At 39.6% G+C, this 26,601-nt stretch overlaps 1 protein-coding gene across 1 annotated transcript in view; it reads right to left on the bottom strand.

Moving 5' to 3' along the window:
• The window catches only part of slc6a5 (solute carrier family 6 member 5), a 49,128-nt gene extending 23,982 nt beyond the window's left edge, over positions 1-25,146 (bottom strand). Inside the window, exons 1-8 of the mRNA XM_060940704.1 lie at positions 24,706-25,146; positions 18,548-18,701; positions 17,413-17,544; positions 16,214-16,396; positions 11,637-11,784; positions 11,046-11,178; positions 4,314-4,448; positions 4,090-4,193 (exon numbers count right to left, since the gene is read on the bottom strand). Of these exons, the coding sequence (XP_060796687.1) occupies positions 4,090-4,193; positions 4,314-4,448; positions 11,046-11,178; positions 11,637-11,784; positions 16,214-16,396; positions 17,413-17,544; positions 18,548-18,701; positions 24,706-25,146 (1,430 nt within the window). The remainder of the gene's footprint in view (positions 1-4,089; positions 4,194-4,313; positions 4,449-11,045; positions 11,179-11,636; positions 11,785-16,213; positions 16,397-17,412; positions 17,545-18,547; positions 18,702-24,705) is intronic.
• Positions 25,147-26,601: the final 1,455 nt, after the last annotated feature.

Below are 26,601 nucleotides of genomic sequence, written 5' to 3'. Positions count from 1 at the left end.
TTGCATGTTCTCCCCGTGTCCGCGTGGGTTTCCTCCGGGTGCTCCGGTTTCCCCCACAGTCCAAAGACATGCAGGTTAGGTTAACTGGTGACTCTAAATTGACCGTAGGTGTGAATGGTTGTCTGTGTCTATGTGTCAGCCCTGTGATGACCTGGCGACTTGTCCAGGGTGTACCCCGCCTTTCGCCCGTAGTCAGCTGGGATAGGCTCCAGCTTGCCTGCGACCCTGTAGAAGGATAAAGCGGCTTGAGATAATGAGATGAGATGAATGAGGTTTTGATTTGATTAAACTGTTGGACAGATGACCTCACATTTGTCTCAAGAATATTCTCATACAAAGTGGAGTTCATCGATGTCTCAAAAGCTGCATGTTTCCTCAGAACCTGTGGCTGCATAACTTGCTCAAATCACCCCTTCTCCACCATGTTTGATAATTGGTATGGGGTTTTGGGGGTGATGTGCTGTGTTTGTTTTTTGCCAAACATGGCACTGTGCATGATGACCAAACATCTCCACCTTGGTCTCATCAGTCCAAAGGATATTATTCCAAAACTTTTATGGTTGGTTGTAGTTGTACTGCCATATTGTTTTTGCAGAGAAGGGTGTTTTTCTAGCCATCCTTCCATGAAAAGCATACCTGTTCAGTCTTCTTCTGATTGTGCAATCATGAACAGAAACATTTTATGTGCTTAAAGGGGCCTGTAGGTCACATGATGTACCTCTTTAGTTATTCTTTATATCTCTGACCATTAAACAGTCTGACCTTGGACTGAATTTGTTGAGATGCCCACTCCTGGGAGCATTTGCAACTGTCTTCACTCAGACTTACAGGCTCTCCAGTCCTTCTCACTGTAAAATGGTGAGTTTCAAAATTGTTTGGAGATCGCCTTATAACCCTTCCAGATTGATGAGCAGCAACAATTGCTTCTTTGAGGTCATAGCTAATGTATTTCTTCTTGACATGATGTAGACACACACCTGAGCACTCCAAAACACTGCCAAAAATTCTGCTTTCATAGAGGTAGTTACACTTTTTGATGATAAACTAATCTTGTGCATTTCTTTAGTAACACCTGGCTGCTAATTACTCTCTTAATGACTGTGGAACTAGGAAGGGTGTACTTATTTTTTCCCACCTGGGTTTATTTATTTGTTTATAGAAGTTGGTGAGAACCACTCAATTGTTATTTAGGTACTGATGAATAAAGCATAGAATTGAAGGAGACAGAAAAAATTTTGCACTCTTGGCCAGGTTTGCTGTGCCTGTGGTTTGCTCCTTGGAGTGAAGAGCAGGTTGAGAATACTACACCCCAGCAGTTCTTTAGTAACATCAAAAACTAGTTCCACATCAAAAAGTGTGACTACCTCTATGAAAGCAAAATGTTTGGCAGTTTTGGCAGTGTTTTGGAGTGTTCAGGTGTGTGTCTACATCATGTCAAGAAGAAATACATTAGCTATGACCTCAAAGAAGCAATTGTTGCTGCTTATCAAGCTGGAAGGGTTATAAGGCCATCTCCATCTGAAATGGAGATTGGCGCCACCAAATGCACCATGAATGGTGCGGGAAGGACTTTGACATTTTTTGACTAGTACATGGGCCTTGTATGCTCTCAGATGGAAACAGTTCTACTAATGGTTTGAACTACATCATTTAGATCCAGTACACTGCATGGTTCCTAGAGTACTACCCTTCCTACAGGGACTGTTTTATATAACATGTAAGAAAAACATGACATGGCAATAGGTTGCATGACAACATATTGTGTGAGCCCAATGTGGCCTTGTGGATGAGTGAGCCAGTGACTATAATCCAGTGATTACTGGATTGAAAAAAGAAAAAAAAACTCACAGCAACCCCATTTAAAAAGGCTGTAGAGTTTTGTTTGAAACACTGAGTGGAACATGAATGACATGATATGCTAGCTTTTTTTGCTAACATGGTGTAAAGAAGCATCTGTGCTTGATCATTTTCATTGGCCTCTTTCTGTGAAAGTAGATGGTTCTTTGCCATGTTTAGTGGGGAAAAGTGTCAAACTCTTGAGCAAAAGCAAGACTTCTTTCAGCTCAAACAAAACACGTGGTAAGTAATTATTCCCTTAGATTAAGATGAGGTTTCCATAACACTAACAACACTAACATGATATTACTTGAATAATATTCCTTTAATGTTAATCTAACAATGATTCCCCGATGCTAACATCAAACTGTACTGTTATATATATATATATATACACAGTGGTGCTTGAAAGTTTGTGAACCCTTTAGAATTTTCTATATTTCTGCGTAAGTATGACCTAAAACATCATTGGATTTTCACACAAGTCCTAAAGGTAGATAAAGAGAACCCAGTTAAACAAATGAGACAAAAATATTATACTTGGTCATTTATTTATTGAGGAAAATGATCCAATATTACATATCTGTGAGTGGCAAAAGTATGTGAACCTCTAGGATTAGCAGTTAATTTGAAGGTGAAATTAGAGTCAGGTGTTTTCAATCAATGGGATGACAATCAGGTGTGAGTGGGCACCCTGTTTTATTTAAAGAACAAGGATCTATCAAAGTCTGAGCTTCACAACACATGTTTGTGGAAGTGTATCATGGCACGAACAAAGGAGATTTCTGAGGACCTCAGAAAAAGTGTTGCTGATGCTCATCAGGCTGGAAAACATTACAAAACCATCTCTAAAGAGTTTGGACTCCACCAATCCACAGACAGACAGACTGTGTACAAATGGAGGAAACTCAAGACCATTGTTACCCTCCCCAGGAGTGGGCGACCAACAAAGATCACTCCAAGAGCAAGGCGTGTAATAGTCGGCGAGGTCACAAAGGACCCCAGGGTAACTTCTAAGCAACTGAAGGCCTCTCTCACATTGGCTAATGTTAATGTTCATGAGTCCACCATCAGGAAAACACTGAACAACAATGGTGTGCATGGCAGGGCTGCAAGGAGAAAGCCACTGCTCTCCAAAAGGAACATTGCTGCTTGTCTACAGTCTGCTAAAGATCATGTTGACAAGCCAGAAGGCTATTGGACAAATGTTTTGTGGACGGATGAGGCCAAAATAGAACTTTTTGGTTTAAATGAGAAGCGTTATGTTTGGAGAAAGGAAAACACTGCATTCCAGCATAAGAACCTTATCCCATCTGTGAAACATGGTGGTGGTAGTATCATGGTTTGGGCCTGTTTTGCTGCATCTGGGCCAGGATGGCTTGCCATCATTGATGGAACAATGAATTCTGAATTATACCAGCGAATTCTAAAGGAAAATGTCAGGACATCTGTCCATGAACTGAATCTCAAGAGAAGGTGGGTCATGCAGCAAGACAATGACCCTAAGCACACAAGTCATTCTACCAAAGAATGGTTAAAGAAGAATAAAGTTAATGTTTTGGAATGGCCAAGTCAAAGTCCTGACTTTAATCCAATCAAAATGTTGTGGAAGGACCTGAAGTGAGCAGTTCATGTGAGGAAACCCACCAACATCCCAGAGTTGAAGCTGTTCTGTATGGAGGAATGGGCTAAAATTCCTCCAAGCCGGTGTGCAGGACTGATCAACAGTTACCGCAAACATTTAGTTGCAGTTATCGCTGCACAAGGGGGTCACACCATATACCGAAAGCAAATGTTCACATACTTTTGCCACTCACAGATATGTAATATTGGATCATTTTCTTCAATAAATAAATGAGCAAGTATAATATTTCTGTCTCATTTGTTTAACTGGGTTCTCTTTCTCTACTTTTAGGACTTGTGTGAAAATCCGATGATGTTTTAGGTCATATTTATGCAGAAATATAGAAAATTCTAAAGGGTTCACAAACTTTCAAGCACCACTGTGTGTATATATATATATATATATATATATATATATATATATATATATATATATATATATAAAAAACATTTTAGTTTGGTTGTCTTATTTTTTCCATTAAATGGATCATCTACAAAAAAGTACTTCAGTCTTAATGGACTGCATATCCAAAACATACAGTTGCATACTGTGGGCTGAAATCAACCAATTAGAATTAATTGGTTAATTAATTACTATCTAATTTAATTAAATTAATCAATAAAACATACCTATAACAGTTGTTATGAAATTTATTGTATGAAGAGAGAGTGATTAATCCTCCCCACGCTGCAGAGAGGGAAAAGAAGATCTGAGTGGCAGCATCCTTCCATACCTGAGAGAGAGAGAGAGAGAGAGAGAGAGAGAGATCATTTATTTATATATTAATAGGGCCATAATGTGCTAACATTCTACTGATGCTGTGAAATTTGTGGCATGTCAGTCTGTCTCTTACTTTGGCATCATTGAGTTTTTCCCATTTCGGTGTAATGAAATAAAGGATACCAGATCCAGCACCAGGCAGCGTCACACCACGGATCAACAAAATCACCAAAACCACATATGGAAAGGTGGCTGTAAAATACACCACCTGTGAAGGAAACACAAAAAGAAACAAATGCTAAACATGTTTAATAATTACCGATTCCTGTTTAGAAATCAACAGGTGAGAAGAGGAAGCTCTTTATTTATCAAATGTGCATAAACTGAAATGTGACTCAGGGTAAGAACATACAACATATATGCAACAATATGCAGCTGACAACTCATAGAGTACATAATAATAAAACACATGCTGATCATATTTTATCATACAGAATAAATAGTGCTTTACAGTCAGGTTCAGTATTATGTCGATCACAAAAATGTTTTTTTCCCCTCAATTATCTACGGTACCACTAATACATTCTAATCCACTATTATTCATAAATCTCTTATATAACTTTTTACCTACTTGAGAGTTTTGAAATTGAAATATGTAATTTCATGAGTCCCATCAGCGGGGTGGTGCATTCTGGCTGTGTGAAAAGATGGCGGCGCCCTTGCGCGAGTGCTTAACAACAATTTGTGTTGGCGAAAGAAAGAGAACCAAAAGTGAGTAATCAAGTTTGCTGCACTTTTATATTCATGGCGCTGGAGACAGAAGACGATGTGAAGGCGAAAGCATGTGGGGACGCATTTATTCGTGCCAGAGTGTTGAGTCTGCGAGAGTCTGAGCGTGAATAAAAATGAAAATAATGTGGAAAGCAAGTGAAGAAACACCGTTCTGGAAACTCTGGAAGACCAACTTGTTTGTCGCTATGTAAAAATCATCATTTTTGACCATTCGCAGCAATGGCCTTTAGAATATCCATCATCACTCTGATACTCGTTTTGACGGTCTTTAAGAACATTTTATGCCTGATGAAGACCCTTCACTTCAAAATTCAAGTATTTTACTTACCAAGATCAAGTTCAAGTCAAGCTCGTTCAAAGTCAGTCAACTGAAGTCAACCATCTTCTTTTTCTTCGCCTGTCCAGTGTATTCTGGGTTGGGTCCCTTTCCTAGGGTTTTTTTGGCTAAGTAAGTACAGCCAGCTAGCCACTCCTCTGCTGCACTGCTTTTGGTCATGGACAATTTAGAGTAGCCAATTAGCCTAACTGTATGTCTTTGGATTTGTGGGGGAAACCAGAGCACCCAGAGGAAACCCACACAGACACAGGGAGAACATGCAAACACCACACAGAAAGGCCCATGAGGTTCGAACCTGGAACCTCTTTGCTGTGAGGCAAAAGTACGAACCACTACACCACCGTGTTGCCCCAAAGGCAACCTATGTATTTGTATATATTAGCTCATTGTCATGTTACTGTCACAGTCTTATGCCTGGCTCAAACCTTGGCTTGTCGCATGGGTCAATCCCGCTATTGTTAATCATTACATCTGATTGTTCTGTTATCAATCCTGGTCCAATTACGAACCCATGCTGTATTTGCAAAAAAGCAGCCAGAAAGCAATCCAACCAGAAAGCCATCCAACGTGACAAGTGTTATAATTGGTTTCATGCTAAATGCATATCAATGTCTGCTCAATCTTATGAAAGATATGGGGACAGTTTGAACTTCATGTGGCTATGTAATTTATGTATTTTCCCCAAATTTTTCCACATTTCTCCTGAATGAAACTGAGATGGCAACAGCTTTTTTCTGCTCGTGAATTGTGACACCAGTAGCAGTGATATTGGATCACCGTTATACACATCCACTCCTATGCTGAAAGCGTAAGCTAAAAATACTCTCTCTGAATTGTAATGGTCTGAAAGGTGTGAACAAGAAAGCCGAGTTCCATTCTATGATTGCACTCCACCAGCCAGATGGTGTGAGTCTAAAATCGACGCCTCAGTGCCTACCTATTCTGTATTTCTTGAAACTTATGAGGCTTACAGAAAAGATTGAACATTGTCAGGAGGTGTTGTTTTTATTGCTGTCAAAAATGATCTGACTGCCTTGGAAGAATGTCTTCTAATGGTTGAGGACGTGAGATTATTTGGGCATCACTGCAATTTGCGAAGTCAAAAAAGCTCTATGTATCAAGCTTCTACCATCCCCCTTCATCCAATACCTAACATCTAGACTTTTTGGATGACTCCTTGGGGAACATCTTCAGTCAAGCTGCTAAGTTCCCTCTTATTGTTCTTTGTGGAGATTTCAACTGTGGGGCTATAAATTGGCCTGAATTATGTCTACACAAGAACTTATGACATAATGTATGTGATTCTCGCCTCTTGGAGATCGCAACCAATTATGGATTAACCCAGTTTGTTAACGGCCAGACAAGAGCAGCTTCTGGATGACTCCTTGATCTTGTATTTTCCTCATATCCTAACACTGTCCAAGTATGCCATACCATCCCAGGCATCCCAGGAGTTATGACACAATGTAGTACAGAGTGATTTCTTTGACATCACTAGTCTATAAAGTCCTTGAGCACATGATATGCAGCCAAGTTTGTGCTTTCTTCTGTTCAAATTCAACCATATCTAAATTTCAGTATGGGTTCCAAAGAGGACTTTCCTGTGAGACTCAATTGATTTCACTGGCTCACGAGTGGTGAAAGGTACTTAACGAGCATGGTCAAACTGATGTTGTTTTTTTAGACTTCGCTAAAGCATTTAATTCTGTTCCACACCAGCGGTTGCTTGGCAAAGCTGATTACGATGAAATTCGTGGTAACCTACAGCTTTGGCTCAAAGATTTCCTTACTGAATGTCATCAGCGTGTAGTAGTCAATGGTACTTGCTCCAACCAGTCTCCGGTCAAGTCTGGCATTCCCCAAGGAACTGTTTTGGGCCTGGTCTTATTTCTCATCTACATAAACAACCTATCAGAAGTTATGCAATCATCGATTAAACTATTTGCTGATGACACAGTTATCTACAAGAAAATCAAAACACCTGATGACCACCTTATCCTCCAGAAAGACCTTCAACTCCTGGAGGCTTGCGCTTCTCGTTGGCAGATGAGATTTGCGCCAAAAAAGTGTCACATTTTACGTATAACATTGAAAAAGAATACATCTGAGTTCACCTACAACCGATGTAATACCAATATAGAAGGAGTTAGATTTCATCAGCACCTTGGGGTATACATATCGTGTACGCTGAACTGGACTAAACAATGTGAGGAAGTACAAAAGACGGCAAATTGCGGGTTTACTGTCTTACAATGTAATATCTACTCTACTCTGTGTAAAGTTAAAGAACATGCATATCAAGCCCTTTTATGACCCATGACTGAGTATGCTTGTACAGCTTGGAGCCCTTATACCGTAAAGGGAATTACAACTGAAGAATCAGTTCAAAAGTGTGCAGCCAGATTCTTGTTCAACGACTGTCAGAGACCTACAAGTGTGTCTTCTTTACTTAACGAGTTTCACTGATCATCACTTCAAGAGTGAAGGACACTGACAGACCTTTCTCTCTTTTAAAAGATCCAGGATAACTTAGTTGATTTACCTTTTCCTAGTGGCATGTCTATTAATACCTCCTGTACCAGAAAGACACACTGGAAGACATACAAGCTTCGACAGTGATGCTTGAAAGTTTGTGAACCCTTTAGAATTTTCTATATTTCTGCATAAATATGACCCAAAACATCATCAGATTTTCACACAAGTCCTAAAAGTAGATAAAGAGAACCCAGTTAAACAAATGAGACAAAAATATGATACTTGGTCATTTATTGATTGAGGAAAATTATCCAATATTACATAGCTGTGAGTGGCAAAAGTATGTGAACCTTTGCTTTCAGTATCTGGTGTGACCCCCTTGTGCAGCAATAACTGCAACTAAACGTTTCCGGTAACTGTTGATCAGTCCTGCACACCAGCTTGGAGGAATTTTAGCCCATTCCTCCATACAGAACAGCTTCAACTCTGGGACGTTGGTGGGTTTCCTCACATGAACTGCTCACTTCAGGTCCTTCCACAACATTTCCATTGGATTAAGGTCAGGACTTTGACTTGGCCATTCCAAAACATTAACTTTATTCTTCTTTAACCATTCTTTGGTAGAATGACTTGTGTGCTTAGGGTCGTTGTCTTGCTGCATGACTCACCTTCTCTTGAGATTTAGTTCATGGACCGATATCCTGACATTTTCCTTTAGAATTCGCTGGTATAATTCAGAATTCATTGTTCCATCAATGATGGCAAGCCGTCCTGGCCCAGATGCAGCAAAACAGGCCCAAACCATGATACTACCACCACCATGTTTCACAGATGGGATAGGGTTCTTATGCTGGAATGCAGTGTTTTCCTTTCTCCAACCATAACGCTTCTCATTTAAACCAAAAAGTTCTATTTTGGTCTCATCCATCCGCAAAACATTTTTCCAGTATACTTCTGGCTTGTCCACGTGATCTTTAGCAAACTGCAGATAAGCAGCAATGTTCTTTTTGGAGAGCAGTGGCTTTCTCCTTGCAACCCTGCCATGCACACCATCATTGTTCAGTGTTCTCCTGATGGTGGACTCATGAACATTAGCCAATGTGAGAGAGGCCTTCAGTTGCTTAGAAGTTACCCTGGGGTCCTTTGTGACCTCACTGACGATTACACGCCTTGCTCTTGGAGTGATCTTTGTTGGTTGAGCACTCCTGAGGGTAACAATGGTCTTGAATGTCCTCCATTTGTACACAGTCTGTCTGACTGTGGATTGGTGGAGTCCAAACTCTTTAGAGATGGTTTTGCAACCTTTTCCAGCCTGATGAGCATCAACAACGCTTCTTCTGAGGTCCTCAGAAATCTCCTTTGTTCATGCCATGATACAGTTCCACAAACATGTGTTGTGAAGATCAGACTTTGATAGATCCCTGTTCTTGAAATAAAACAGGGTGCCCACTCACACCTGATTGTCATCCCATTGATTGAAAACACCTGACTCTAATTTCACCTTCAAATTAACTGCTAATCCTAGAGGTTCACATACCGGTACTTTTGCCACTCACAGATATGTAATATTGGATAATTTTCCTCAATAATTAAATGACCAAGTATAATATTTTTGTCTCATTTGTTTAACTGGGTTCTCTTTATCTACTTTTAGGACTTGTGTGAAAATCTGATGATGTTTTAGGTCATATTTATGCAGAAATATAGAAAATTCTAAAGGGTTCACAAACTTTCAAGCACCACTGTACCTGCTACTATCGACTCGTCCAAGTACTCTTTTTTTGCTCGCTGCATACCAGTGTGGAACTGTCTCCCACCTGACATTGTCAATGCTAGAGCACTAACTTTGTTTAAGGGCCGAGTAAAGAATGCCAACATACCGTACTTGCTGCCAAAGTTTAAACTGACCGCCCATTGGCATGATTAGTATGACTAAAGGCAATTAATGTGATTAAATTTAAAGTTATAATAAAGATATAATAAAGAGTCTGCCAGTGCTAATGCTAACACACCATTCCTTTAGCACCTACCTAACATTGCCTTAAAGGAAATAATATTCTAGAGCTCTAGAATATTCTCTTAACACAATATTAATTTAACACAACATCGCAGTGGATCCAGAACCTCTTCCAGAAACTCAGGACACGTGTTGGAGGCGGGGGCACATCCTGGATGGGATGCCAATCTATTGCCAGGCACCACATACACACATTCACACTTAGGGTAATTTATCATAACCTGCCACCTACTGGCAGCTTTTTTAGACACTGGGATGTCATGCACCAAAACTCCACACAGACAGAGCTCAGGATCAGGCTGGGGATGGTGAAGATGCTCACTAGTAGCCAACTTATATCAAATTAGGCAAAATAAGACCATAAAGTAAGGCCTCAGCTTCTATCTTCTCAAACAAATGACAATGAACAACATAAATAAGCAGCACAGATTTCTTATGTAATGGCTGAGATGCCAAATATTAGAACATTAGAACAGTTGCTTGCTTCTAATGTTCTAATATGGCCATTTATTTCCCACACAGTCCCAAAGTCCTATATTCCAAAAGCACTGACTTTTTTTTTTGTTGTTGTTAAACAGGAATTAAAAATAAGTCTGTGCTTAGAATATATTTTATATTCATCTGTACACATCAACATGTCAGTATTATCATATTTCACAATTGCACATTTCAACCAGGGGTGGCACGGTGGTGTAGTGGTTAGCGCTGTTGCCTCACAGCAAGAAGGTCCGGGTTCGAGCCCCGTGGCCGGAGAGGGTCTTTCTGTGTGGAGTTTGCATGTTCTCCCCGTGTCTGCATGGGTTTCCTCCGGGTGCTCCGGTTTCCCCCACAGTCCAAAGACATGCAGGTTAGGTTAACTGGTGACTCTAAATTGACCGTAGGTGTGAATGTGAGTGTGAATGGTTGTCTGTGTCTATATGTCAGCCCTGTGATGACCTGGCGTCTTGTCCAGGGTGTACCCCGCCTTTCGCCCGTAGTCAGCTGGGATAGGCTCCAGCTTGCCTGCGACCCTGTAGAACAGGATAAAGCGGCTACAGATAATGAGATGAGATGAGTCATTTCAACCATGGGAGTCAGTCACTGCAGTGACACCTAATGGACACAAAGGGGCAGTGTACACCTTGAAAACTATTTATTTACAAATCGCAACTTTGACAGTAATGAAAACTGGCTGTAAAGTAATTAATTAGCAATGAAGACTGATTTAGTGGTTTTAAAGAGAATTAATTGGCTGGCCTTTTTACCTTTCCTGATGACTTGATTCCTTTAGCCAGGGAAGCATACACAATGAGCCATGCCAGAAAAAGACAAGCGGCCAAGGCCCAGCGGATATCTCCTGGATACTCAATCCCTTTGGAAATGTGCAACACATTATATCTAATAGGAGGGGGGGAAATGCAAGGACAATTTCAGCACATACAATTTCAAGAAAACTGTAGCCTACTCCCATGTATTCAAGATTCATACACTGTAAAACATTTCAAATTGGCTTAACTTGGAAATGCAAGTTCACCTGCTGCCTTGAAAATGCAAGTTAACTCAATTTGACAATTATCTTTGTTTCAACTCAGAAAAAGTCTCAATTAGTCAAGACAACTAAGTAATTTAAGTCTAACCTTTGAAAACTTGCACAGATTAGTTCAAATTAAAACACTTTTCAGAGCTCATTGAGTTGAAGAGAAAAAGTAAGTGGACATAACTAAACAAGGCTGAAATATTTTAGAGTGTATAAACATGAGTCCATTTAAGAATTTCACTTCATTCTAATTTTTTACCTACAAATTATTTGTTTGTTTGTTTGTTTTTTAATCCAAAGTGGTTTAACAATCCCTCACTTGAAATATTCTTCACTGGGGCTGACATAAGTTCTGTTTTCCGTGGTGATATTTAACAGCTTGCTTAAACTCCCAGCAGCATTCGCAGATAAACAAAATGTAGTGTTCTTAATGGAGGTGATGTTTCTGTCTCGAATGATACAGGAATCTGTCACACAGGAAAAGCAGAAGAATAAGAACCACCAAAGATATATTATGTGGCTAAAAGAGAGCAGATGGCTGTAAATTTAATATTAGAGCTGGAAAAAAAAAACATGTTGAGTGGTGTTCAATGCTGTCATATAAATAGGGGACTTCAAAAGGGAAAAAGCTTATCATATCCATTTCTAGGACAATACTTCCAAAGACCATTTAAAATGATCAAAAATGGTGCAGGTAAGTGGTGAAGTTATTGATAAAGTGTAGGTCAAATTTAAGTATGAATCATATTAAGAACGCATTAATATGAATGTGTAAATATGATTACATATTTACACATTTACATATTTACTAATAGTGAAACTGTAACTATATAATGACCTAATTCTTCATTTACTTGGAGCTATGAGTCCATCTGTTGGTCTTTTCCTTTCTGCAGTTTTGATAAAAGCAACTAATGTTTAAGTCACAAACATTAGCTATTGACTAATAAACAAATAATTTCAAGTGCACTCCAAATACTTTCAATCTCAAGAAATCATTCTCACTGTGTGCATCTTAACAAGCTTTTTTAATTTCCCTCCCTATATCCTTACTGACTGATATTAACCCGTCACAGATAAGCATATCACTACAGTAGAAGGGATATGATTTACTTAATAATGTTCAAGAAAATGTTATTCATTTGAAATACATGCATTATAGACAGAAATGGCTTAATAACTATCCCTTCCTACAGGTTGAGTACTAATCCTTTCTAATCGATCAGATGTCGATTCAACAAATTGAAAAATAATTAAAAATAAAACAGAAAATATGGCACAATAGCTTTTATATATCATTCATGTTTTACAAACACAGCCACTAAATGTAACACTAAATTTCAAGCTCAACGCAAATTATAAAGATAAAATTACAAATAAAATACACAGAAAATAGTTATAACTGTGTAAAAATGCACGATTATATTCAGCACTTTTTACACTATATACTACTTTATTTATTGCTGAGTGTGGTGCATAAAGCAAATAACAATTCCTGGGTGTAATCCATCTAATAATTCCTATCAATAAACAGTTACGTACTTTATGGCCAAATATTCCTGCAGAAAATGAAGATTTGAAATTTTCCAAATTTTGAAATGTAAGTACAGTGGTGCTTGAAATTTTGTGAACCCTTTAGAATTTTCTATATTTCTGCATAAACATGACCCTAAGCACACAAGTCGTTCTACCAAAGAATGGTTAAAGAAGAATGAAGTTAATGTTTTGGAATGGCCAAGTCAAAGTCCTGACTTTAATCCAATTGAAATGTTGTGGAAGGACCTGAAGCGAGCAGTTCATGTGAGGAAACCCACCAACATCCCAGAGTTGAAGCTGTTCTGTACGGAGGAACGGGCTAAAATTCCTCCAAGCTGGTGTGCAGGACTGATCAACAGTTACCGCAAACGTTTAGTTGCGGTTATTGCTGCACAAGGGGGTCACACCAGATACTGAAAGCAAAGGTTCACATACTTTTGCCACTCACAGATATGTAATATTGGATGATTTTCCTCAATAAATAAATGACCAAGTATAATATCTTTGTCTCATTTGTTTAACTGGGTTCTCTTTATCTACTTTTAGGACTTGTGTGAAAATCTGATGATGTTTTGGGTCATATTTATGCAGAAATATAGAAAATTCTAAAGGGTTCACAAACTTTCAAGCACCACTGTAGGTGTATCTCAGAAGGTTTCTATCAAACAGCCTAGTGCTTCACATACTACTGTGGTCCTTGGTGTCATTTATAAACTATCAACATTAATTTGTTTGCTTTAAAAATGATCATGCTAATTATTAACGCCAAATGAAATTGAAACAAAGTCAGTAAAATTGCAAATCTGGCCGGTTTTAGGTGCAAATCCCCGGTTTGACATCAGATGTCGCCAATGGCACTGATTTTGAGCTGCAGTTCTCCAAATGACCGCTAGAAGGCGCATGACTCTCACTGCAGCTTCACTAAATACACTCACCAACCACTTTAATAGGAACTTCTTGTTGGTTCTAAGATCCCTGTTCTTGGCTGAAGGAGTGGAACTCAGTGTGTTCTTCTGATGTTGCATGCTCTAATGCTTTTCTGCTCACCACGGTTGTAAAAAGTTACTTATATGAGTTACTACACTACCGTTCAAAAGTTTGGGGTCACCCAGACAATTTTGTGTTTTCCATGAAAAGTCACACTTTTATTTCCCACCATAAGTTGTAAAATGAATAGAAAATATAGTCGAGACATTTTTCTGGCCATTTTGAGCATTTAATCGACCCCACAAATGTGATGCTCCAGAAACTCAATCTGCTCAAAGGAAGGTCAGTTTTATAGCTTCTCTAAAGAGCTCAACTGTTTTCAGCTGTGCTAACATGATTGTACAAGGGTTTTCTAATCATCCATTAGCCTTCTGAGGCAATGAGCAAACACATTGTACCATTAGAACACTGGAGTGAGAGTTGCTGGAAATGGGCCTCTATACACCTATGGAGATATTGCACCAAAAACCACACATTTGCAGCTAGAATAGTCATTTACCACATTAGCAATGTATAGAGTGGATTTCTGATTAGTTTAAAGTGATCTTCATTGAAAAGAACAGTGCTTTTCTTTCAAAAATAAGGACATTTCAAAGTGACCCCAAACTTTTGAACGATAGTGTTTTTCCTTCCTGGCAAAAAAAGCTCAAACCAATCTGTCCATTTTCCTTTGGCAAGGCGTTCGTTTCCGCCCACAGAACTGTCGCTCACTCACTCAGTGATGGTTTTTGTTTTCTGCACCATTCTGTGTAAACTCTAGAGACTGTTGTGTGTGAAAACCCCAGGAGGAGATCAACAGTTTCTGAAATACTCAAACCAAAAATACTCATCTGACTCAAACCAACTCCCATACCACAGTGAAAGAAAGAAAGTCACACTTCACTCTGAGATCACAATTTTTCCCATTCTGATGTTTGAACATTGTGAACATTAACCGAAGCTCTTGATTTGTATCTGCGTGATTGGATGCATCGTGCTGCTGTCGAGGGATCGGCTGATTACAGAACAGCAGGTGGATGGATGGGTGTTCCTAATAAAGTGGCCAGTGAATGTATGTCCACTGAGCAGCTTTTATTGCTGAATCCACTAAAAAAAAAATCACACAATCAAATACGTCACTCTTTTTACATTCCATTTCACCATTTTAGAGAGATTATTTAATTAATAATACACTACTGTTCAAAAGTTTGGGGTCACTTTGAAATGTCCTTATTTTTGAAAGAAAAGCACTGTTCTTTTCAATGAAGATCACTTTAAACTAATCAGAAATCCACTCTATACATTGCTAATGTGCTAAATGACTATTCTAGCTGCAAATGTGTGGTTTTTGGTGCAATATCTCCATAGGTGTATAGAGGCCCATTTCCAGCAACTCTCACTCCAGTGTTCTAATGGTACAATGTGTTTGCTCATTGCCTCAGAAGGCTAATGGATGATTAGAAAACCCTTGTACAATCATGTTAGCACAGCTGAAAACAGTTTAGCTCTTTAGAGAAGCTATAAAACTGACCTTCCTTTGAGCAGATTGAGTTTCTGGAGCATCACATTTGTGGGGTCGATTAAATGCTCAAAATGGCCAGAAAAATGTCTTGACTATATTTTCTATTCATTTTACAACTTATGGTGGGAAATAAAAGTGTGACTTTTCATGGAAAACACAAAATTGTCTGGGTGACCCCAAACTTTTGAACGGTAGTGTATATTATGAAATTTAAGGGAAAAAAATTATATGTAGTCAAAATGTAAATAATGAGCCTAGTAATGATGGGCAGTGTGTATGTGTGTGTGTGGGGGGGGGGGGGGGGGGGGCTGCTACACACTGCACATCACGTTGAAAAGGGGGAAGAGGTGAACGGAGAAACACACTTTTGACTTTAAAAGCCCTTTATTAGTCCTTGGTTACACGTTTTTCTGCATCCACTTCATGTGTCTGTGTCTTTCCAAAACTAGATAATTAAAACAATAATGATTAAATTCTGCTGTTATGGATTGGAATGAAAGAAAAAAGAGGAAAGAGAAATAGAGAGAAAAATAAATGGGAAGGGTTGATTTGGGCATAAAACTCAGGCAGAGTGAAAAAGAAAATACTGAAAATTTACCCCAATACATTTATTAGGGATAAAATTAGCTCAAATGTTTAAAGTCTTTAATTTTCTGTATGTTATTAAAAGTGTGTTACAAATAAACAGACTTGACTTGAAATGGATAGATAAACTAAAACAGAGAGACATAGCAGATTGGACAAGAAGATAAATTATGTTAAGCAGAAAAACAATAGACATTAATTAAACTGCATTTATAGATAGATAGATAGATAGATAGATAGATAGATAGATAGATAGATAGATAGATAGATAGACTGATGATCCTTACCTAGCTGCAGCATGCCTTTGTCTTTGCACTCAGCTGTGTTCCATTCGTTTGTACAGTAAGACCATGGCAATAAGCCCTTCAACGAAGTGAACGAAGCGAACAGGTAGTACAGAGTCCAGCACATTATTATATTATAGTATATGGCTATCAAGACTGATATAATCAACATGGCAATCCCGCAACCTAAAATAAATAAACGAGATGAGATACAGTACATTACTGACCGACAGGCAAACACAACAACTGACTGAAACATGAAATCACTGCATATTATTTATATTAGCAACAAGATCCTCTTTGTGATGATATACTGTTATGATATATATTATGATGGTGGTGTCTTATTGTTATATAAAACGATGTAAAAGGTAAATGCATATGTAAAGTTAAATCGACTAACTGTTTAACATAAAGACAAGTGCACGTTACAATTATACATGTGAATGTAAAGGTATAAAGTGTGTATTTTCATATTTGGTTATACACTGTATTGTATAGAAGTGCTGTATGTTTTTATGTTTATTGATGATGTCTGATACCCACTGTGAATTAAAAAAAGAGAGATTCAGATTTGATTCAGTAGAAAACACATTCTACTAGCTTGATGAAAGAATCTGAAGAAAGATAAAAGAAACTGTAGGTGCAAAAATTAAAGACAATGTTTAAATATAATATTTAAAAAGTAAAGTTTAAAAATGAAAATTAAAGTGTGGGTGTAAGGTTTAAATGTGTAAATGTGAATGAATAATTGAATGTGTAAAGTTTAAAGACGTACTGCAAACTTAAACGAGCTGTAAGGTTGAAAATGGCTCAGAATTTTGTCTACTGGTTAAAATCATCCTGAGCCTTGCAAGGCCAATGAAGATTAATTTTTTAATTTAAAAAAAAAAGAAAAAAGAATGGTCATCAGATATTAACGTCTAATCAGAGGTGGGCGGGTCCCACCACCCCAGCCACGCCTTCAAGAGGGAGTCTGTGAAACAGCTCTTATTTTCAAAAATATGTTGATTGAGACTCATTGAGCAACTCCTACCTCACACATCCGTGTCCCACCCTCCCCACTCTTGCCCACTTTTTAGCATTCTATAAAATGTTGCAGTGGGTGGATTTAGGCTCAGAGCTGGGGTGAACGTACACTTTTTAGTGATGTAAAGATAATTATGATTGTAGTGTGTGTAAATGTAATTGTGTAAGTTTACCTTGTAAAGCTGGAATGGCCTTCCATACTGAAACGGGTCCTTGACTGGCAAATTGGCCCAAAGAAACTTCCAGAAGGAAGATGGGAATTCCAGCAAGACTCAGCATGATCAGGTACGGGATCAAAAATGCACCTGCAAATGGAACACACATACACACACACACACACACACAATAAGTACTATGTGTTATCGAGGTAAAAGTGGAAAGTAAATGTTTACATACTAACATGTACAAGCTATTAAGAAAAGGAAACTTCATCAGACCTCAAAGACTTCTGACTATTAACCTAGTAAAGTATGCCAATGGTGATTCAACTACAGCAAAAGCACACACCTTTATACATAATAAAACCCCCAGCACTAGTCCAGTATTATATGTTTTTTACACTTTAAACCAAGTTGGACTTACACACTGTGTAAATCAGTATATGCAGTGGTTCATACCTACCAAAAGCGGTCCAAGGAAGGACAACCGGTGAACCGGCGACAGCATCGTGGGTGTCAAAGGCTCATTGATTCGCATGGGGCACGAAGGCTCGCCCATATGGTCCAATCCCATAGAAGAGCTACTGTAGCACGAACTGCTGGAAAAGTTAATGCTGGTTAAAACAGAAAGGTGTCAGCATTAACTTTTTAGTATTGGACCATATGGGCTAGCCTTCGTGCCCCATGCGAATCAATGAGCCTTCGACACCCATGACGCTGTCGCCAGTTCACCGGTTGTCCTTCCTTGGACCACTTTTGTTCGGTACTAACCACTGCATACCAGGAACACCCCACAACAAGTTCCATTTTGGAGATGCTCAGACCCAGTCAGCTAGCCATCACAATTTGTCAAAGTCACTCGGATCCTTACACTCGCCCATTTTTCCTGCTTCCAACACATCAACTTCAAGAACTGACTGTTCTCTTGCTGCCTAATATATCACTGTAATAAGATAATCAGTGTTATTCACTTCACCTGTCAGTGGTCACAATGTTATGGCTGATTGGTGTGTGTGGAGTTGTTTAGGTTTCTGCACAGAAATCTAACTTTAAGCAATAATGTGTTATGGAAATATTAATGCTAAATATTTTATCTATAGTTGATTAATCTGTTCTTTTTTTTTTGCAGTGTCACACTTGTTTCTCTCACCTCCTCCATTTTGAAAGGCAAGATACGGAAACCTCCACACGTTTCCCAAACCCACAGCATAACCAACCATAGAGAGAATAAAATCCAGCTTATTGGACCAGTTTCCTCTCGCTTTATTCTCATCACCTTCTTCATCATCATCATCTTGCTCCTCCTGTACAGAGAAGAGAACATTATAATAATAATAATAATAATAATAATAATAATAATAATAATAATAAATCACTATCATTGTTGATGGTGAAACATTTCTATCTTAATTGGAGCGGTCTTCTCCAGAATGGCAGTGCCCACAACAGCACGTAGTGTTCCTAAATGGGTTTATGAAGATGCTGCAGATCATGCACTATGGCCTTCACAGACAGAACTCTACACAGTCACTATGCAGAGTTTGGCATGTCCTCCTTGTGTCTCTATGGTTTCCCACTGTCTTCAAAAACACTCCAGGATGTGGATTATGTGCATGGTGTAATCCCACCTCATGACCAGCGTTCCTGGGATAAGCTCTGGAACCATCATGACCCCAACAAGGCTAAAGCAGTCGCTACAAATGAATGAATGAATGAATGAATGAATGATGGTGGAGAGCGCTGTCTAACACATTAGATCCAATAAATGTTCAGTTATATTGAGACTGAGTGTCTGTCCAAGCTCAGGTCTGAAAAACTGCTGTAAAATGTGGAAAAATTCCACAGGAAATTAAAAAGGAGATTCCACTTTCACTGAAAGGTCAGTGCTATTCACACTGATTACATGCAATCTGTAATGGAGACGGCATCACAGTCTGCAAGCATCAAGAGACTGACAGGAATGGTATTGAGGGAAAAGCAAATCTCAACCTTCTGGAGGCTCAGAAAAGACCTGGAATGATAATCATTCAGTGAGAGAGTTTCAATCTGGTCACAATATGTTATTACTGTTGCCATCATTGTCCCAGCAAGATTCTGGTTAAGTGCCAAGATCCAAGGTGGTAATAAAGATGCGGCTTACAACATATGAGGGTTTGCATCCTAGGAAAGTTAAAAGGGCAGAGACCTATGACCCTTATGAAAGCCTAGAAGGACATTGAGAGGAACACGGAGACCTGACTGGAGCCTAGAAGGTATATTTGTCTCAACTTAAGGGCAATTGATAAGTAAAATTAAAAAGCTGATTTGCACAGGTCCCATTGACCTTAATTTTAGATCAAGATGGCAAGAGGAAAAATTAAAGTGCCATTCCACCATTGGATGTATTTTTTTGGCATAAAATACAATATATTTTATGACAACATGACTAGACAGAGAAATCTTTTAGCTTCAAAATGATATATCAAACATAATTTTTTGACAACGACAAGTATATTAATTTTACGACCAAAGTCACCTACCCTTTTAATTTCCGCGCGGTAGTGAAACATGATGTCATCGGCAGGTTACCCTTCTTGTGTACCATGTCACGTGTGACGTGGCACAGATTATCAGCAATGGCGGATAGAACGCGATTGTCAGCTTCGGAAAAGAAGCGAAGGAAAATAGCAAGTGATGCCCAAAGGAGACGGTCGATGGTGAATATCGGCACAGCGATCGACAAGTGGAAATCGCGTTCTATCCGCCATTGCTGATAATCTGTGCCACGTCACACGTGACATGGTACACAAGAAGGGGAACCTGCCGATGACATCACGTTTCACTACCGCGCGGAAATTAAAAGGGTAGGTGACTTTGGTCGCAAAATTAATATACTTGTCGTTGTCAAAAAATTACGTTTGATATATCATTTGGAAGCTAAAAGATTTCTCTGTCTAGTCATGTTGTCATAAAATATATTGTATTTTATGCCAAAGAATACATCCAATGGTGGAATGGCACTTTAAGTGATACAAGTAATCCTTCACTGTATTCTCAATAAGTGGGGAAGTGCACACGTGACATACACCAAGAGAATGGTAAAGGTCTGAATGCCTGACCCCTAGAGCGAAGGAGTCCAGTGCATCTGCTATGCTGTGTTGCTGGCCTAGTTTGGGTCCATTTGTTCACTTAGAGGACTAACAACAAACTAATTAAAGCTATTTGTGTGGTGGGACTTTTGTACTGATGCTACATGCTAAGTCAAATTTCAACATGCAGGTTAAATGACACATTTACTAGCCTTGGTCTTTAATTAACATTACTTTGTGTGTAGGGGAAATGCACCACTGCAATTATTAATTTATCCTGCATTGTACTTGGGAACAGTTTGAACAGAACCAAAATTTGCACAGCTGTGTTCTCTAGTATTCTTTAGAGTGTAGGATTTCTAAATTACGATTGGTTGCTGCCAAACCATGTCATAGCTCATCTCATCTCATCCTCATTATCTCTAGCCGCTTTATCCTGTTCTACAGGGTCGCAGGCAAGCTGGAGCCTATCCCAGCTGACTACGGGCGAAAGGCGGGGTACACCCTGGACAAGTCGCCAGGTCATCACAGGGCTGACACATAGACACAGACAACCATTCACACTCACATTCACACCTACGGTCAATTTAGAGTCACCAGTTAACCTAACCTGCATGTCTTTGGACTGTGGGGGAAACCGGAGCACCCGGAGGAAACCCACGCGGACACGGGGAGAACATGCAAACTCCGCACAGAAAGGCCCTCGCTGGCCACGGGGCTCGAACCCGGACCTTCTTGCTGTGAGGCAACAGCGCTAACCACTACACCACTGTGCCGCCCCATGTCATAGCTCATTATCATAAAAGTTGCCTGGACTTCAACTTTATTCTGATGCCCCACTGCCCAAGGTATGCCACCAATGCTCATACCACTGCTCGCAACTGAAGGGTGCTGACTCACATAGAAAATGAACGATGTCCAGTTGCTTTGACACTCTGTTTTTGGTCTGAACACAACATGACTGATCGCCTTTATCCTATGATTAAACATTTCTAGCCCAAAAGGAAAGGTCTCATTTCAACCTTTATCTGCATGGAGGACTCGCTGAATGGTTTGCTGAGGATGAAAATAATCATCCTGTCAAATCATATGCCATGGCCTTCAAAGTCACCAGATCTCAACCCAGTTGAACACCAAAGTGTTAGATACTGTCTTCCAGCACCATCACGAAAAAAAATATCCAGGAAGGTTCCAGTGGAATCTTTGCGCAGGCTCACTGAAGCTGTTCTAGCAGCTCGTCATTTGGTCAAATTGACATTCTGAGAAGACAGCTGATGAATTTTACCACACTAACACACCTGAAAATAGAGACTTGAGCCAGAACCATATCCAGCAGTCCAGAAAAATGGAAAACGATAGATATCACAGTAGGAAGAGAAAAAAAGAACTCGCAGAAGCAGAAATCACAGCTACATTTTTGTTATGCAGATATGCAATAAAGGCTGATCATAAATCATATAACAAAATAGGCCAAACTTTGCCATTCACAACACAAAGGTGATCGTAAAGTAACCAGCAATAGCATCCTGGAGGAAAAGCTCTATATGAAAATCATGCAGCTTGATGTACCAATAGACACATAGACATATTGTGCAAAATAATCATATCTGATTATCGCAATATATACAGTATATTGTGAAAATTGCAGTTCAATATGCAGCATCTTTCATGATTTATTTTTTCCTGGCTCAATGGTGATTCGTTTACCACAACTGCAAATCACACACTGCAAATCACACACTTCGATCAGCGTAATCAGTCAGAGCTGCTTTTGTGTGTGTGTGTGTAGCATAAGTGTATTTCATCTGTGGAAAGACAATAGTAATTATACTGCAGTGTCACACAAGCACCGTCACAAATGGTTGGCTCCGTCCCAAACCGCAGTGCACTAAACTGCAGCACTGTAATTTAGTGTTAAGCCTGCAGTGCAGTGCAGTGTTAAGGCTGCTGTACACAAGAGTCGTACATTATTAAGCATGCTGTATAGTACAGTGTTTCAGCTTTAACCCGAATGCACTAAAGTAATGTAGTACAGCCGTGCAATATTCAAGTTGCAGTAAGGAAGTGCAGTGTTAAGGCTTCAGAACAGTAGTGTAGTATTAAAACTGCAGCATATTTATATAGTTTTAAACCTGATGTAGTGTAGTTCTGAGCTGCGGTACAGCACGGCTCTGTTAAACCTGCAGTATTGAGGTACAGTAGTGAAATATTTGGACCTTGGTACAGTTGTGCAGTGTTGAGGCTGCAGTACTGAGGTATGTTACTGCAGTGTTAAAGCTGCAGTGCAGAGTTAAGAGCACTAGGTTTCATTTGTTGCCACAAACTGCCTCTATGGAACCACAATTTCCAAATGCATTACTAAATATTGTCCAGATATTCAAGAATCATAATCCCCCCAAGGCTACACACACACACACACACACCTTCCACGACCTTCCATTGACATAATTATGAATGCAGATAATTAAAGCTATGCTCCACTTAGCTAAAAATAATTTAAAAAGAAATAAAACATAAAAATAATGAAAGCTGCAGGTCTTGGGGGGGGGGGGGGGGGGGGGGACAAGAGGAGAGGGTGGTGTAGTCCCTACAAGGTTCAAACTGTCAGATTTTTTTTCCCTCTCTTGGATAGAATACCAAGATATAACATCATATAAAAACTTACTGTGATAAGTTTAAAGTCTTTAAAATGGAGATCCAGTTTGAGTTTGATGCAGAGGAACAGACTCGGTTTAAGACTGCAGGTGCTAATTAATCACTGTGGGCATTAATTCAATGCTGAACAAATTAATTAAACACTATGTGTTCATTCAACATGGTGAATGTTTTTGAATTAATCCCCTGTGTGCGTATTCTGTATTGTCCTCAGTCACAAATCATCGACTAAAGGTGAGATTTTTCTGTACGTTTGCTGAGCTCAGCAGTAAAGAACAGACTGACAGGCATCATTTTCAGTGTTCGTTCTCTGAACCAGTGCTTTAGGGGTTAATTCAACACTGTAGTACCTTTGTGTGAATTAAAACACTCTCTCTCTCTCTCTCTCTCTCTCATATGCTGACTTCAGCAACATAGAAATGATTGCAGCAACAGTGTGATGACCTTAACACTACAGCCATCCATTTGTTATTATTTGTAATTGTTAAATTTCACCCCAGAGGATTTCCTGTTTTGTGAATAAACACTCTGAGATTTTTTTTTCTTCCCCACATGCTGAGCTCAGCAGTGATGAACACACTGCAGGTAACTGACAGTCTTAACACTGTGAGTGTTATACGTTATTGAATGAGCTAATGCATCACTGTAGGTGTTAATTTGCGACTCTTGGTTATCATTTCAAAGGGCCTATTTATATTCCTGTAGATTGAGACTCTACGCAAAGCTGAGAAAAATGCTGATCTCGGCACTATATCACACTTGACAGGTGTATTTTAACAATACTTTTGTTGATTTGATTTTGGAGGTGATAAAACCCAACAAAGCAGATTTCTTTCTCTTCCCCCCCCCTTTTTTTGTGAATAAAAACTTCTTATTTTTACACTCTCCTGTTATGCACATGCACATTTTTCTTCGTGTTCATTAACTACTGTAATACTTTTTTTTTCCCCTTCTGCATTGTGTGTGTTAATTTGAGACTGCGGATTTCTTTACCTGTGCACACACATCTGACATTATTCATGTTGCTGTTGAGATCTAGCATCCTTGCACACACACACACACACACACACACACTGATCTCAGCAGTACAGAACAGATTGCCAGGTGTGGTTGACTTTCCTAATTCTGTGTTAATTATCTGTTAATTCAGGATACAGTGTTAAGAGCTCATGCTACATTACAGCATTTATGTTCACTCTTGATGAACAGACTGCAGGTGAAGTGAAACTGACCTCAGCACTGCAGGTGTTTGGGTATAATGATAAATGTCACTTTGAGGTTTTTTTTTTTAATTATACTGTATGTAATAAAATTATTATTTGTATTCAGATCTGACCATCCAGGCTGATCTCAACACTGTTAATGCATTCCTTCTACACTGCATGTTTTGTGTTTCCATGCTGATCTCAGCAGTACAGAACAGACTGCCAGGTGTAGCTCTCCCACCTCTAATGCCCCTCAAGCTTTGTTCTCGCCCCACATGTTTTAGCCCACCACTCAAGATCCCCAAGAGGTTAATTCGGGCTTAATTGTCCATAAATGCCTCTCTTTTGAGTTACAAAAAGTGAATTTGACATCCACTTACCCGGCTGAGCTGAACAGACGCAGTGCCATCTGTGCCCAGAACCACCATTGCGCCCTGTCTGGCGGAGGAGGGGCAGTTATTCTGCGACATGGCTTTATCCGTTTGGGGTAAAAACGGCCCGGAGGCATCCTGATGAGGGCCAGGAGCCCCGCTCGGAAACGTCCCGTACACTTTATTGGAATCCGTTTCTCCGGATTTCTTTTCCGCAGGGCAGAAGGTTTTGCGCTCGGTGGCATCAGGGGGCAACTGAACCGCGTCCCCTGGGACCCGAGGGGCCCCTCCGACCGCGCCCTCGTGCAGCTGCCTCTGCATGTCTCTCTGCTCCTGGAAAAGCGCCGGAAATACATCAAGCTCCGTGCACGCGCGCTCACAAGAGCCACACGCGCCTGAGAGCCAAATAATAATAATGACTGCAATAATTCCATAATCTAACCGACACATCCTTATAATAATAATAATAATAATAATAATAATAATAATAATAATAAGCCCAGGTTTGTTTGTTTGTTTTTTTAAGAAGGAAAAAATAGCATTTTAACGATTAAAAGCAAAATCCACAAGGCTCTTTAATCATCTTTTTTTTTTTTTCGTTTTGGGCTTCCTTTTTATCTCTCCTGAGCTTCCGTACAGTTTGATCCGCGTAATATTACACATTAAAAAAAAATAAAATACAAAAACAGTAAAGCATCAAGCGCTGCACCCTGGAAAGAAAAAATATATATATATATATACAGTATATATATACCGATGTTTTGAGAGAAATCTGCAGTATTTGAGCTGGTTTTCTGAGCACGTGCTCCTCTCCTTGTTGTTTTTTACCCCTTAGAGAAAGATGCTTTAATTTTCCGGCCCATTTGCGCCGCTGTCACTCAGCGCGCGCTGCGTTTTATGGGCAGCAAAGGAGCGCGAGCGCGCGGGGATCCGGGGTTCTCCCCCCTCAACCCCCACCGGCATTAATGCACCGCGGGGGGAAAACAACAACAACAACAACAACAAAAACGCAACAATAATTCCAGCACTGAATGAAGATCAAACGGAATCGGACTCACGCGCATTTCAAACTTTATTAATAAAGCGGCTGGCTGGCAGGCATTCAGCGAAACTTCTTTCAAATAACTACATCTAAAATTAAATATGTATATGTACAGAACGAAAAAACATGTATATGACAGGTTTGGGTGCAGATAAAAAGCCTGACAGTAGCCTAAATATTTCTGACTGGAGTGAAAAGTTAAAGTTAGACATTCAGTGCTATAATACAGAGGGGTTTTTTTTTTTTACGAAATAAATACGAAATACGAAGAAAATAATAGCATGCACCGAGCAAGAAGAAACAAAAGAGAAGCGCGCAGTGCACGCGCTCGACTCACCATGTGCGCACCGGTGCAGGCGGAATGCGGAGACACGGGCAGGAAATAAATAATAAAAGGCCGGCCGGATGGGGAGCAGCACGCGGGCGGGCGGGCGGACAGGAGTGAATTCGGTTTGTGCAAAGTGTGCAAAGCTTTCTATAAGTGTGTGGGTTTGCGTCAGTGCACAGCAAGGTGCCCTTCACCTCGTCATACATTTCCTTCAGCACCGAGTTTGATAAATCATCAGCCTTCATATGCAGTGCGCTTTTTTTTTTTTTTTTTACAGGGGGAGTGGAAACTGGACTTTTTTCACAGTTTGACAAATAAACCATAAACTTCATCTGTGCCTTTGTTACTGTTAGTTTAAAAAAAAAAAAAGCTGTGCCCTTTTCTTTAGGTGTAGTAGGATGTGGTTAAAGGAAGGAAACCTTGAGCACAGAAACAAACCCCTGCATTGCGCACCGTGTCCATGTCCATCAGGTCCACAGACACATTTATCAATTTCCGGTTGAATCTGCAGAAGTGCACTTTATATTTACTGCAC

This window comes from Neoarius graeffei, chromosome 15, assembly GCF_027579695.1.
Source record: "Neoarius graeffei isolate fNeoGra1 chromosome 15, fNeoGra1.pri, whole genome shotgun sequence".
Taxonomy (NCBI): domain Eukaryota; kingdom Metazoa; phylum Chordata; class Actinopteri; order Siluriformes; family Ariidae; genus Neoarius; species Neoarius graeffei.
Note: the sequence above shows the minus strand (reverse complement) of the source record. Positions and strands in the feature narration are given on the sequence as shown.